The 15,071-nt window shown below is 45.0% G+C and overlaps 1 protein-coding gene across 3 annotated transcripts in view; it reads right to left on the bottom strand.

The window, feature by feature from the left end:
* Window positions 1-15,071, bottom strand: part of VCL (vinculin) — a 113,604-nt gene that overhangs the window by 2,418 nt on the left and 96,115 nt on the right. For 2 of the 3 annotated variants that reach the window (XM_036734650.1, XM_036734649.1), the window contains exons 13-20: window positions 14,582-14,710; window positions 12,752-12,901; window positions 10,765-10,873; window positions 9,336-9,638; window positions 8,124-8,248; window positions 6,373-6,558; window positions 1,625-1,828; window positions 1,140-1,244 (exon numbers count right to left, since the gene is read on the bottom strand). In XM_036734650.1, the coding sequence (XP_036590545.1) occupies window positions 1,140-1,244; window positions 1,625-1,828; window positions 6,373-6,558; window positions 8,124-8,248; window positions 9,336-9,638; window positions 10,765-10,873; window positions 12,752-12,901; window positions 14,582-14,710 (1,311 nt within the window). Of the gene's footprint in view, window positions 1-1,139; window positions 1,245-1,624; window positions 1,829-4,002; window positions 4,189-6,372; window positions 6,559-8,123; window positions 8,249-9,335; window positions 9,639-10,764; window positions 10,874-12,751; window positions 12,902-14,581; window positions 14,711-15,071 lie in introns of all 3 variants that reach the window. The other variant, XM_036734651.1, reaches the window with a different exon arrangement.

The raw sequence follows: 15,071 nt of genomic DNA, 5'->3' as shown, positions 1-15,071 counted from the left end.
GAGGCAGCCTGGCAGCACAGGCTCCAGGTGTTATTACATAGGGAAATGGAGATGGAGACAGAGACTGGGGGTTTCACCCAGGCTGGAAGGGCCTGATCACAAGCTGACTGGCTAGGAAAACATTCTCCATCTTTACAAGCATGGGCACATCTGGCCCCTCCGAGACAGGGCTCCAATCCCAATGGCTCACCAATGTTAGGGCTAGTTTTACTACATAAGTGACCACCAGCCTCAGCCTTACAGCCCTGCCCAGCCTCCCAGACATAGTGATAGCTGGCCTACTCAAGTCACTATGCTACAGTGGGGGTGTTGGGGCTAACAGCAATAAGAACTACGTAAGAAAAGACCCAAGACTGGCTCCAAGCTGTTCAATGAAAGTGCTGGATTCCTACAGCCCTTGTCTGAACTGGGAAGCATTTAGTCCTCATGAACTGCTTTTTAATACACATGAAAAATTTATAATAAGGTAATTAAATATCTTTTGACTAAGAATGTGAGTTCCTTGATGACAAAGGCTTTGTGCCACACTTCCTGTGTCCACCATACAGGCCAGGGCTTTCTTCTTTTGAGACCGAGCTCAACAAATGCCCTGTCACTGAATAAGGTGGTTATATGTTTCAAATCTCTAAGCATCTTTTTCTATATTAACTCGCTCAATTCCTGGCGTGTGGTAGAAACAGCATGGTGGGGAGAAGGCCCAGAGCCCTGCCTCCCCCTGGCTGCTAGTGGCTGCCCTCGTGATTGTTAAAACTGAACGGGCTGATTTAGCTGTACTGTGAATTTGTTTTGGGGAAGACCCAAGCAGGGGGTCAGAGAGGTTTTGGGATGGCGAGACTCCAGGCTGTTATATGGTGTTTTAAGTTCCTTGCTGTTATGATAAAGTGGGCTGACTGGCTGTGGGAGCTGAACATTTGGTTATGGAATATGGTTCTCTGGTGTCTGAATAAATGTTATACTTCTTTTGCCTTCTTTATGGAGAGTCTCTCATACTTTGTGATTCAGAACTACATAGGCATATTCACGATTATCGCTGATGTTGTGTTTATTGCCTTATTGTTTCATTTGCCTGCCTCCCTAGTAGTAAAATAGTGGCAGTACATTCTAGCTCTCATCATTCTGGAGGTCCATATAATACTCACCTGCTCCGATTCCTCATCACTGATATTGGTTCGGCCCAGCATGGTGGCTTTGACTGTGGACAGGATTTTGAGCTGGGTGCTAATGGTTGGAATTCGCTCACACACCTGAAGAGAAAAAAATGACCACGGACTTGAACTGTTCAGTAATAAGCCAAATTTAAAAGGAGTATTGGTGGTGACAGCTAGTGACTATTCCTACCCACTGATAACCCTGCTGGTGGCACCCCATGCTGGTTCAGAGATTCTTGTTAATATAAAATATAATGCAAAAGATCCCATGTCCCCCCACGTTGTTCCCTCAGCCTGGGACACTTGTCCATTTGGTCAGAAAAGGCTCAATTAAATTCCTTTGTTAGATAAACTAGTCAATGGATCCTTTTCCTCCAATCTCTCCAATGTTCTAGCAGAATTTCTCATGGCCTCTTACATCTCCTCCTCCCCCCGGACTCCATGCTGTTCTGTGCTCCCTGTTCCTCCTCTCTCACCTGTAAGAGATTGGTTCGGATCCGCTTGTCAGTACACTGCTTTGCCACCTCCTTGGCCAACCGCGTCACCTCATCAGAGGCTTTGGCGATGTCCTTCGCACACTGGATCAGGGCCCGTTTGGTGCCACTGCCTCCTCTCACCAGCCGGGACATCTCAGCCATCAGCAGGGCCATCCGTTTGGCTGCTGCAATGATGTCATTGCCCTAAGGAGAAGCAGAACCATGGAGTAAAGCTCAGCCAGCTGGTAAGGCTAGGGAAGGAGACCAGAGTACATGGAGGAAAGAAGATGTAGTCGGTTGCTTGAGGGGACAGGAGGACAGGAAATCAACCTTTCAAGAGCCACATGCACAGCACTGGGGAAATGGACCAAAGAGATTAGTGAGATGGAGTCCTCTCCCCAGCACTCAGCAATGGAAAGGAACCAGCTTTACAGCTGAGAAGAGATGAGTTCTAGGTGTTAGTCTGACGTGAGGACTTCCCCTCAAGGGTTGTTAACAAGCACATCAGCACCCTGAGTTAATCACACTGATGACTGAGTGGCTGGTTAGAGGGGCATGTTGCCCTGGTACACGGAGAAAGCAGGGGAGCTGACCTGAGGGGAAAAGTACTCAGCAGCTGGCCTCAAGCCCTGCCAGCATCCACCCAAGAGGCTGCTCTGCTGAACCCTCTCTTGGCGACCACAGTTATGGGCTCTCCCTGCAATGCCAGAAGTTCTAAAACCAAAGAACTCTGCAACCTCAATGGGTGGCATCGTGCAAAAGGGAGGGGATCACCTCCAGAACAGATAACCAAAACTCTCACCCTGCTGCCTCCCATCTTTCTGGCTAGTCACAGGGTCTAAAGGAACTGGACATTTTTAAATTTCCACATTCAAGAAGGTCAACAGTCAATCCTACTGTTTCTTCAGGAAAGGAAAAGCAAAATGTCCAGTTGGAGGCAGGGAAACTGAAGCTGGACAAAAACAGAGTTGGAGATTCATCAGGCAGGCCAAATAGATGAATGAGTGAGAGTTAAAACTACCCCAGCGATCTCCTTCCATCTGCCAAAAAAGAATCCCCCAGCACCCTCCGCTCAACACAAAGTTCTTGGATTAGGCCTTTTCCTTCTTAAAAACCCAGTGAGACATACTAACAGGAAAAATGGGGCTGGATTTCACCCAATCATTCACTTAATGCTTTTAAATCCTCAGTAGTGATGCCCATGAATAGTAGAACAGTGAAAATGAAACAGTTAATGCTGAAAACCTCCTTTTAAAAAGCCAAGGTCTAGTAATTTTCCCCTCAGTCTTCAAGTTGGGTTTTGTGTACCCAAGCCATGTCACTACAGGGTCCTAAAAGAGGAAGTGCAATGTAAGAGGTCACAAGTGCTACTGACCAACAACGCCTGGTCATCTAAGTTAGGATGCGGGCCACTTTAGACATGATGGTGGCTAAAGAAGTGTTCATGTGTGAGGGCACACACAAACACACTCTCTCACACACACACACACACACACACTCCCCATACCACAGAGAAGATGGATTCTACCCCAGGGAAACGTGCCAGATGAGCACCAGAAGGGCCCCTTCTTAAATGCAGACCCATGATCATCCTAGCATTTTATGACTTTGGTTAGGAAATGTTGCAGCCAAGTGTTAGTTATCACATACCAAACACCTTGCGCCTTGTAGCATAACAGTTCCAAAGGACAGAAAACAAAACCAGTTGGTGACCAGAATCTCAAATGCAGATTTGCATGTAGTCCCCCAGGTACAAGGCTTTGCTGGTTCTGCCCTGCAGAATCAAGCCCCTCCCCCTGGAGTGATCAATAGGTGGACAAATGAAGGGAGGGTGGCCTCCAGTGAAGGCCAGGCACTTGCAATACAGCCAAATGCAAGGCAGCAAAGACTCGGCCAAAGCCATTCCTTGTCCAGATTCACTCTGGTCTCTGAGCCATGGATGAAAAGAGCAGAGGCACAAAGCACAAGACTCAGTCCAGTGACTTCTTCAGTAGTCTACAATGGCTCTGGATTGGAAACTCATTGAGAGACTCACCCATGGCTTTGCAAGTCATTATAAAATGCTAACTAGCGCTACAAAGTCAGCAGGGTAAAAATGACAAAAATAGGAGAAAGGAAGCCTTTCAAAAGTGACCCAGTCTCTTTCCTTAGTCTCTCCCACCCCCAACACAAATGCAGCTTCATTAATCTGGCACTGACAGACCTAAGAAACTTGTGAAGCCACTCTCAGTTCTGACAATGAGGTGCAGACAGACAGATGACCACCCCATCCAAATTCCTGGGGCTCTCGCAGATCACAGGTGATGCAATGTGTCAGTGCTGAACATGGCCGGATGCAACTGGAGCAATCCCCCACTGGGAGGGACACCAATGAGTACCTTACTAGACCACTTGGTTGCTTCTCGATGTAAAGACTGAGCAGCGGCCAGAATGGGCTGGTTAACCGGCTGATTGGTCGGCATTAACAGCAGCTCAGGCTCATAATCATCTTCATTGTCAGAGGGGAGAGGAAACCCAACCTCATCAGCAACATCTACACCTTTCTCCGAGGCTTCTTTACCCGGCTTTTCGGGTAGCAGGAAGGATGAGAAACAGGGACAGAGTTAGTATAAGCAGGAGGACTTGAGAGCCTAGTATGAAACAGAGCCTCAGCTGGTTTAGTAACCAACGTTCCACTGAGTCAGGAAGAAAATATCACAATCTCCAGGGGATGAATCAAAGAGATTCATGGAAAGGGAGCGTTCAGCATCCAATCCTACAAAACCATGCAAAAGGTAAAATTTTTTTATAAAAGTAGTTAAGCAAACAGTATTCATCTTTCTGATACTTATTGCTAGTTAAATGGACCAAAAGGAACACTCATGACAGAACATTCTGAGGGGCAAACAGTAACTCAAAAACAATCCTAGATGAAGGAAATGAGTGCGCCCAGAAGGCTAAGCTTGGTTAGCAAGCTTCTCTGAGCAGAACCAGGTGAGCCCTCAATCAGGTCATGTGGACACCGTTATACATTAGAGCCCAGGAAAGGGCACAGGTCAGCTCGGGCTGCCAGGCACGGATCGCTGTTTCCTTCAGGAATAAAGACAGAAGTTAACAGAAGCCCAGAACACAAAGAATGGACACATCAGACAGTACCAAACACCAAATCCTGATGGGCAAAAAAGCAGAAAAGGAAACAATGGCGTGGGTGGACTTAAAGTGAAGCCCATCAAGCAGCATGCCCCTGCCACGGACTGCAAGGAGCCCCCCAACTCCAAGCGGGCTTTTATGGACTTCTAAGTACACAAGTCATACTGTACTTAAGTCATACAAGAGAAGATTTCCAAGGACAGGCATTCTATCATCTCTGGTTCAAAACACACAAGTCACTCTTCCAGACCGTGTCTCTCTAGTTCAAAAATAAAGCAAAGCATTAGCCTGACAACAGGCTACAGATGAGTTTAGGTCCCAGCAGGGCCCTCCAGAGTTCAAAAATGGTAGCTTTAGCCTGTGGTCCCCCCAAACTAGAGTAGGCACTAATCCAAAATAGTAATAAAATGTCTGGGGAAAGTTGTAGGCTAGGGAAATGTCTGGTATTGCCTACAAATGACAACTAAGGACAAAAAGGAACTGAATCATTTTCAAGAAAGGACTGTGAAGACTAATTAATTAAATCTATGGTACTGGCTCTCAGGTTGGGTATCACATCCGTCCTTCCCCCTCCCACCTCTCCAGCCATCCACATACCCTACCAGCAAGTAGCACCAGCACTAGGATTCAGATACCTCAAAGTCAACTATTCCTGCCTTCCAAACCTCTGACAACAGTCAGCACTGGGGACGCCAAGAGATCAGTGTAAAGGAAGCCTGTTCCAACAATGGCATCCTATCTAAGAGCTCAGGAAAACACTTAGCAAAAGAACAGAGTCACTCCCTCAGCCTGGGAGAATAGCAACTGAGAAGCATGAACTGGACGGCCCAGGACAACCTAAGAATTCAAAGTATTTCTGAGAGGGAGGTATGTGAAAAAGGGATAAAAATGAAAAACCTCAAGACAAGAAATAAAGGAACAAAGTTAGACATGTTAATGTTTGCCATTTGGGTTAGAAATGCATTTTGCAGCAACTGGAAATAATACCTTGTTTTCATACCCAGAAAAGTGACTCAGTTTTCACAGTTTGGGAAACAGGCAAGAATTAATTACCAGGAATGTTCCCCGGACAGTAAGAGCCTCATCATAAAACATGGATTTCCACATTTGCCGTGACAAGGCTAAACTAAAGCTGATTGGCTGATATATGCAAGAAGGTGTAGAAGAAAGAGGTTTCTCTGACCCCAATCTACCAAAGAAAATGGAACCATCTTAACAACAACAGAAGAACCCAAGAAATAGTTTCATGTTTCAGGGCATTAATAATTAGCAAGTGAATCCAAACACATCCTATACACATGAGGAAAATAATGCTATAAATATTTGATTTCTGAAGGACCTAATTTATCCAGTATCAGGACAAATGTCCTCCCCAAGGAGGCCCCTCCTCAAATTCCATGCATCCCATTCTTTAACTCCAGCACATGAAAGAGAAACCAACAGCCACTAAAGACTCTCAAATTAATTCAGCCACATCGAGGACCAAAAGAACCAGAGAGAAAAAATGACTATGCAAGTCAATATGACAAAATGTTGATCCTTTCTATTAAGCTCTGAAGCTTGGCTCTTTGTCCTTATTCTCACAAGAAAAGTATCTGATAAAGGCCTTCAACACTTACCTTGCTGGACCACTTTCGAGCTTCATCATGGAGTTGCCTGGCAGCCATCATCATTGGCTGGTTAATCACCTCCCCGGCCTTCTGCTCAGGGAACTCTTCATCCTTCTCCTCTGGTGGAGGGGGTCTGGGTGGTGGAACCTCACCCTCAGGCAGAGGAGGTTTGGGAGGAGCAAGCTCATCTGTCAACTAGGCGAGAGACAATCCCTCTGTTATAACTGCAGCCACAAGGGAGAGCATTCTCCTTCCTCTAATTCCACCAGCTGGCTGAATAACCACCCCCACCACAAAAAGAAAAAGCCACTGCACAAACACCATGCACGCTCACATCTATACATATCACCAGCTCTGTTCGCACCTGTCCACATAACCAGGCATCCTGAGCCATTCATGCACATATATAAAGCACTACGTGTCTCAGCCTGACCAGAGGCAAATTTTCTTTCACATTTCCCTGCAAAAACTCCATCACTAATTGTTTTAGTTCAGCTCAGCTCAGCTAAAGCCAAACCAACATCACTGGTACAAGGATGCTTTCCTGGGTTGTCCGATAGCAAGAACACTAGACTGAAAGTAGGAGACCCCGAGTTCCAGTGCCAGCCACATCACGAAGGGAGCTGTATGAAGGAATGAATGAGTCTCCTCACCCCTCTGGGTTTCACAAACCTCTGGAAAAGGAGGGAGTTGGACCGGATGACCTCTAAGCATTTGTTCTGCTCTAAAATTCTACGACTCTAGGAGGAGCCACCACTTAGGAATACCTTTCTCTCCCAGTTCTTCCTGACAAAAGCCTAATTGGAAGGATACAAGTGGCACATTCCTAGAGACTCACTGCCAGCAAACAGTTCAGTCTGGTCCAGTATAATCTATGCCAGTTTACAAATTTATATTTTATGCCAAAATTAAATGCAGGGGTTGGACAGGGACCAAATTATCATTTTTCTACGGCTGGGCCAAAACCAAGTGGATGATTTTTCCGAAGCTGCTCTTCAGAATTTATGTATACAAAAATAATAATGCTACTTATTTCTTTATCTCACTTAAAAAGTTACTGCTGTCCAACCACCATCCTGAACTAATAACGTACAGAATGCTGTTTCCACTGTCTATTAGGTGGCTTCAACAAATTGTCTATAAATCACTTTATCAATTTTTTTTTTTGGTTCCAGTTAGAAAGTAAAACAGCTACAAATTTTGAATTATGTCCTCATAAACATTTTTAGATACCCCAAGTAGGTGATCAAAAGGCCATCAGTTAGTCTGAAACAGCTATCTCAGAAGTCCAGGAGGCCAGGGTAAAGTACCACAACTTCCAATCAAAAGAATAAAGAGAAATAAAAAGTTCCTCATTCCTCATCAAGGTCAACTCACAGGAATACCTACTAGGCCAGGAGAAGGATTATGCACAGGTTTGAGGAGAGCTATTGACAACTACAGACAAACTAGACAATGGGAAACCCTCAGGCCCAGCCCTATTAACATGGTCCCTGGCACATAATGTTCATTCACCAAAATCAGGATTGCCAAAGACAATGGCCCCCACTAGCCAGTGTCTTGCTCAGCAGGCTCATCAAGCTGGCACCCAACTACACAGGAAATCCCACATGCTTCAACCACTGTCAGACCCCAGCATCTGCTGCTATCTGCCACCAGCTACTCTCACTCCAGAATCATCTCGCAGCACACATGTTCCCTGCTTTCACTGCAATCATAAACTCTCTGCTGTGTCATGGCCCCAAAAGGAATTTACTTACCCGGAGTTGTTCGAGATCTGGGGGAGGAGGAGGGAAGTCAGGCTCCTGAGGCTGGAAGGCTTCTCTGACCTTGGCCACAGCACCCAGAATCCGATATCCCGAGTCCAGGAAGCTTTTCTGCAGGCCTAAAGACAACAAGCACTCTTACTTTCCAACAAGTGGGTCAGCAGCCTGAGCTTCTCAGCCTATCTACTGAAGAGGAACTGGTTTGTGTTACTAAAAGTCGGAGGATGTGAACCTGATTGCAGAGCATGCCTAATGACACTGGGATTAGGGACACATGACATCCGATTTACATCAGCCAGATGTGCCTTGGAACCCTTCTCACATTTCCCCCTCTCTCCGCTCTACTTAGCTTTTGGCATGTCACTTCTTCTCCTGAGATGCCCAAATCAAGCTTCCCTCAGCTCCAGCTGAGAGCGGGGCATGCTCAGAAGGGAGAGCTGGCTGTGGATAGATTCAAGAACATTGGAAGTCTGGGACAAGGACAGGTGAAAGGAGGGGGGGTTGTGGCATCAGCCCCTGCCCCTAATACTAACTAGGCTCTATGTCTTACTAGTCATACTTGACTAGACTGTAAATGTGTGATCTCAGAATAACCCAGACATATCTAAGCCATGAGTGTACAGTTCTCATTATGAATATTTTAAAATCCATTTTAGTAGTGCAGAAGGTGGGAATATCAAATCCAATCTAAGGAAAAGTCACATGATTTGGTGTGATTTGGTGTCAAAGGACAACTATTATACACCTATGGGGAAAGTCATCTTGTATGAACTCCCCATCTTAAGTTTACCAGATTACTCCATGAAAAGGAGTACAAAGTAGATTAAAACATTTTACTAGATAAGGAGAGTAGGAGAAGTCAAATTAGTTATACTAGTTTAATATATGACAAATGAAATCTTTAGCCAAGTATCTCTTGGAGATGGAATGCGGTCAAAGTTAATCAAGACTGCAGAGTACTAGGAGCTGCTCAGTTTGAAGGCACTCTGTATTCTGAGAGTAGAGAGAACATTTTTCAATTCCATGAGCAAAGAGGGCCTGGGAAGGGTAAAGTACATAATCCTAGATACTGGACCAAGAAAATGCAATCTTTTATTCTCAAGATGAATCTGTAGCTTATGTTAAGTGGGGGCAAGTGGATTCTAGCTCCAATCTAATAATACTTGAAATTAATAAATGAAACAAGATGAGTTATTTATTGCTTACCAGGATCAGAAATGTTTCCAGCTACAGCTTTTGCATCCATCACCATGGGGGAAATGGTTTTGCTCAGTTCATCAGAAGCAGCCTTCACAGCTTCCCGGAATTTGGGATCCTCAGAGTTTTCCACCTCCCTTTTGGCTACTAACAGGATCCGATTGGCTCGCCGAGCAATGCTGGTTGCCCCAGCAACGAGCATCTGAGGTTGGATGTTAGCCATAGCTACTTTACACTTATCCAGGTCTTTCTTAATCGCTTCCTCAGAAGCATCCAGCAGAGATTTGGTATCTATGGCTTCATCCACCAGCCCTGCCAGAGAAAGGGGAACAATACTGAGAATAGAAGTTCCCAAGTCCAAGGGGCCACACCAATTTTCACTGAAGTTTCAGCTCTCAGAACTCTCTCTTTCCACAGAAGTCTTCCCAACCATCGCAAGCTTCCAGGTGAATACAGCCTCTGAAAAGGGCAGTCTGTGCCAAGGGCCCACACTGACTTACAGCTTTTATAAGAGCGGTTGCCCATGGCCTCCAAGCTTCCATGTCGGCAGCTACAACTTGCTGCTCTCCAGAAGAAGCAAGGGATGCATCTGAGACTATCACCACAATACCTTTGCACTATCTGCTAATATCGTGGTCTCTCTGTCCTCACTCCCCAGCCATCTGTTGCTTCTTGGCAGCTGCCCCTGCCTGAGATGAGCCATGAGGAGCACTCCAATACCCTTGAGAGCCTGCTTCTTGTTTCTGTTACCTTGTTTCCAACACCTCAGGAGCTCTGCTTTCATCTCTGGCTACTGCGGGACCCTATCACAGGAGGTGCTGCCTCTAAACCCAAGGCCTTCATGCCCACATCTCCTCCCTTCTCTCCTGTCCCTTCCTCAGCTCAGAATGAAGAAGACTAGGAGGTACCACTTCAACTGAGCAGGCTCAGGTTTGCTGGTGGTTACTAAAAAAAAAACCCAAACACAACACAACAACCCCACTACATAGCTAAGATGAAACACTGAGATGGGTTGTGCTGAATTGTTGCTATTGTAATTCCATGAAACATGAATCCCTGAAAATGACAGGAGCACTCAATGGAGCCACAAACTGCTCCCTCACATCCACTGAAACCAGATCCGGGCTGGAGGCAAGCAGGGACACTATTCAAAGAGAAGATAGGGGCATCCACAATGGCCATCGCACCGCCAGGGCCTCAAAGGGCCTCTCTTCAGCCCGGGGCGGGGGTGGGGGGGTGGGGGAAGGCCTGAAAGAGAGGCGGCTGCTCAGTGGCTCCAAGCACAGCCAAGTCGAGGGCCCAGCACATGACTCCCCTCTCATCCAGTTACAGCCAGGACACATCTCCATTCCTGCTCAGGTTTCCAAAAGCTCACTCTCTACCTTCAAAACCCCAAGGGACAGAGCAAAGCACAGCCGCCACCTTCCACAAGCTTTACCTGTCATTTTTTCAACGTTATCAATCCACTGGTTCTTCATAGTTTCAAAATGTTCATAGGCAGCTTGATTTCCAGGATTTCTTAGTAAGATGCGAGCAGCTGAGACAACCTGCCAACAGCAAAGGCATGTTTAAAGCTGAAGCAATCTCCATGCGCAGAAACAAAATGAAGGATACGTGGCTTTATGCCTGGGGAGAACTAGGCTACTGTTCTTCACCCCAAGTTTGCTCTTTTGAGCCAAAACCCCCGAACATGCACTGAGGAGTCACACCACATATGGTTTGTCTGAATTCGAACTTTTTCCTTGTGTATACACACAATTCTACTTTACAGTCAGGCCCCAAAACTCCTGTTTTACAGAACGATAATAACACAATGATAAAATTAATAACAAAAATGCCAACAACAAATATAACGTTATTTTTGGGATAGGCTCCAGTCAATTACACAACACGAGCCCCTTGAAAAGAAAAGGGAAAAAGGAGAAAACTGATATCTACTGAAACTCCAGCAGGAAGTCTTGTTGCCCTCAATCATGTGTTTTATGAAAGGCACTATTCACAGAAAGAAATCACTGGGGACTGATTTATGAAGTGAACTTCTAATAAGATGTAACTTTCAATTTTTAATTTTATAATTAGCTACTGTGTCAAGAGCAGGGAAATTCTGTATATTGTAAGGAAGTTCCTCTCAAACACGGAGACAGAGTTCTCTTTTCTAAGTGATCTAAAAACCTAGGACTAAACACAAGGTGGCAGTTCTGGGCCAGGGAAAAGGGGGTTTACCCTATTAAAAGGTTAAGACAACTACTTACAAGCAGTTAGTAGGGGTGTTGATCCCCTTTCACTCTAAAACAAATATTCGAGGCTCTGGTTTGGAGTGTGAAGGACGACTTCTATTACCTTTCCCCCAATACCCGTGATCCCTTCCGCCTTCCTTGTTTCTGCTGTGGCATGATCAATCAGTCAGGCTCCATGACTGAAACCTTGCTGTGACCTTGGGATCTTCTTTCTCCCTCACCTCTCATAGCCAGTAACTTGTTCCTAGGAACTCCACCTCTATAATAAATAGCCCTCAAATCTTCCCCTCTTTTCTCCTCTGCTACTGACATCGTCCTAGGCCAGTATCTCATCATCACCTGCCTCGATTATTGCAGAAGCCTCCTGACAAGTCTCTCCTCTCTACCTCCTCTGATCCATCCTCCACACTAGTGGACTCAGCACAGAGCAAATCATATTTTCGCTCTACCAATATCACGTCTTAACTCTCCTCATAGAGGGAAGATCAAACTCTTCCATCTGGTATTACTCTCCACAGCCCCCTTACTCACCTTTACTCCAAGGTAACACCAAATTGCCCCTTTCTTTTTCCTACTTCCAAGGATTGGTTTACATTGTTCTCTATATCAGAAAATGCTGTTCCACTGGCTGACTGGATGCTTATCTGTGCTTTAAATCCCAACTCCAGGTACTTTCCACAGCCTCTCAGTCAACACCTCATTCAGGGGACTTTTTACTGTAACATTTTGTAATAAATGCTTGCTGGTGATTGGAGTTATTTATGCCTTATTTTCTGCTAACCTATAAAGTCCTCAAAGGTAAGGATAGTAACCTGCATGCCATAGGTATTTAAGGAACATTTTGTTCAAGTGACTTGAATTTGGTAGAATAGGAAAAAGCCCAAACCTTAGAAAATATCCCCTGGACCTGAGACATTAAATCATATTAACTGATGGTTCACAGACATATTTTAGGACTTTAACTCTTGCCTGACTTGTATCTTTCTCCAATCCTCCCAAATAACCCAACAGATGAACAGTAAAATATTATGAAAAAGGTGAATGAAGGCATGAAACATAGTTAATTTTTAGAACACCAACTTAACAGGTTTACAGGAGAAGAAGAAGAGGGAAACAAGAGGACATTAGGATTTGAAGACTCCTCACAGTTTGTCCTAATTTTTAAATGAGAAACAAATCAAACCAAACCTGGGGCGTGAGTTCCCTCGCTGTCTTCACCGATGCCTGAATACCCTCCACGGTGGATTTATTAGCTGTCCCAACAGCAGCCGCCTTCTCTGCGGTAGCCCCAAGCCTTCCAGAGTGGTTTTCGAAGTTAGCTGCCCTCTCATCAAACACCTAAGGAGAAAAACCATTCTGACCCTTTATCTCTTTAGGCCAGTGAGGACTCATTCCCAATGTAAAGTCACCCTAAACCTGGGTGAATAAGACTAACGCTAACACACACACACACACACACACACACACACACACACACACACACACACACACGCACACACACACACACACACACCTTGATTTTCAAAGCAATCCTAATTTCCTGAGTACACAGAGGACACAGGGTTGTGCCTTGCACTACAGGGAACTTAAAAGAATGTGAAGAAGATACAGTCTCTAGACTCTCAAGAAGTAAATGCATGATGTAATATATTTTAACAATAAAACCCTCCATGTTGTGTGGGTCCATGGAGTTTCAGAACTGTGCTTGGGTCTTCAAAACACAAAACACTACCACAAATAATCTCCATAACAATGTGAGAGAAATTTGACTAATGGTTGCTCATCACAGGGTGTGTTTATGCATATGCCTGAAACATCAGTGAGTTTTTACTGGATGCAAATGCTGAACTGCTAAATGAGATAACAATAAACAATAAGATCTTGCTGAAAGCTGCAGCTCTCCAATCTAAGTTAACTTGTGTCTAGCAGAGCCAGACAGGCATCCAGACAGGATGCAAGGCCACACAGCCTGTGAAAGACAAGTTGTTTGACAGAATGAGAACAGCAAAAGCTCCTATTTCTTCTCAGAGGCAGTAGCACAGTGGACTCTGACCAATCCTAAGAAATGGGTCCAAGCCTATTTCTTTATTAGCTGCAGACTTGGGACAACTCCCTTCTCCCTGAGCTCCATTTACAACTAGCTTTCACACATTCTCTCTCTCTCTCTCTCTCTCTCTCTCTCTCTCTCTCTCTCTCTCTCTCACACACACACACACACACACACACACACACACACACACACACTCACACTCTCTCTCTCTCTCTCTCTCTCTCACACACACACACACACACACACACACACACACACACACACACACACACACACACACACACACCCCTTCTAGGGAAGAGCTTGAAGCATAAACAGCCTCAGCAGGCCTGTAGGTCAACTGTCCGGTTCCATTTTTATTATGGTGCCCTGTACTTCTTCCATAGATGTTTCTGCTTAGACTATGACCTCTTTTTGTCTTGATTTTTCATAGAATCATACAATATTAGAGCTTAAAGCCCTTAAACATCATGCAGTCCAATCTCTTCCTTTTATGCATGTGGTTTACCCAAGGTCACAAAAGACAGTGGCAAAGTGTCACCCAAGTACAGGACAGCAGCGGCAGTAGCAGCATCACTACCACTGACAGGTCCTTCCTCCATTTTGGAGGACTCTAAAGTGACTTTCCCAGTCAGTAATTTAGGACAGAAGAGGAAATCATGACTAAAGCAGACGAGTGTAATTAGCAAAAACAAACAAAACTAGCATTGCCATATAACTCCTCCAAGACAAGCACATGCAAACCTTTCCACACCAATTTCCACTTTTGCTCACCCACTAATGCCCTTTAATGTGCATTTTAGCCCAATGAACCCATTACAAAGTATTAGACAAGAATGAGATGATCTTCTCTCCTTCCCTCTCCTGAAAAGCACCATTTCCCCTCAGGCCTTCATTCCCTTGAAGGATGGCTCTATACAGACCTAGCACCTCACAAGAAGAACAGAGAAAGCCATAGATATACCCACCTCATCCCTGTTTGGTGCATCAGGGGGTGCAGTGGCCGCCACTGCCAACAGCTTGATGGGTGTTGTGGTATCACTAAAAACATCTGACACTTCTTGAGTCATGGCCTCTTGCATCTTTGTTTTCAGATCCTTAAAAATATTTTTTTTTACAAATGAAAATGCCCCCAGGATTATCCAACCATAAGCATGTCTGTCAAATCAAGATTCTTGTGCCATTCATTCAACAATCTATTGAGCACCTAGTTACATGCAAGGAACTACAAAGGATACTTAAAAAAACATGGTTTCCAACCTCTAGAAGCTTACAGTCCAATAAAAGAAATACATAAGACATACCAGGTGAAACTGTATATTCTCTTGACAGCTTGGGTCAGCTTAACAAGACGCCTTGTTTTTCTGCTGGCCATATCCATGAAGATTAAAGAGTTGAGATCAGTCTAGGTAAAGGCTGCAGGTTCCTCATAATAGCTCTAGCTACAGAATAAGGCTT

This window comes from Trichosurus vulpecula, chromosome 8 (assembly GCF_011100635.1).
Source record: "Trichosurus vulpecula isolate mTriVul1 chromosome 8, mTriVul1.pri, whole genome shotgun sequence".
NCBI classification, from domain to species: Eukaryota; Metazoa; Chordata; class Mammalia; order Diprotodontia; family Phalangeridae; genus Trichosurus; species Trichosurus vulpecula.
The sequence above is the reverse complement of the archived record's forward strand: the minus strand, read 5'-3'. Positions and strand labels throughout refer to the sequence as shown.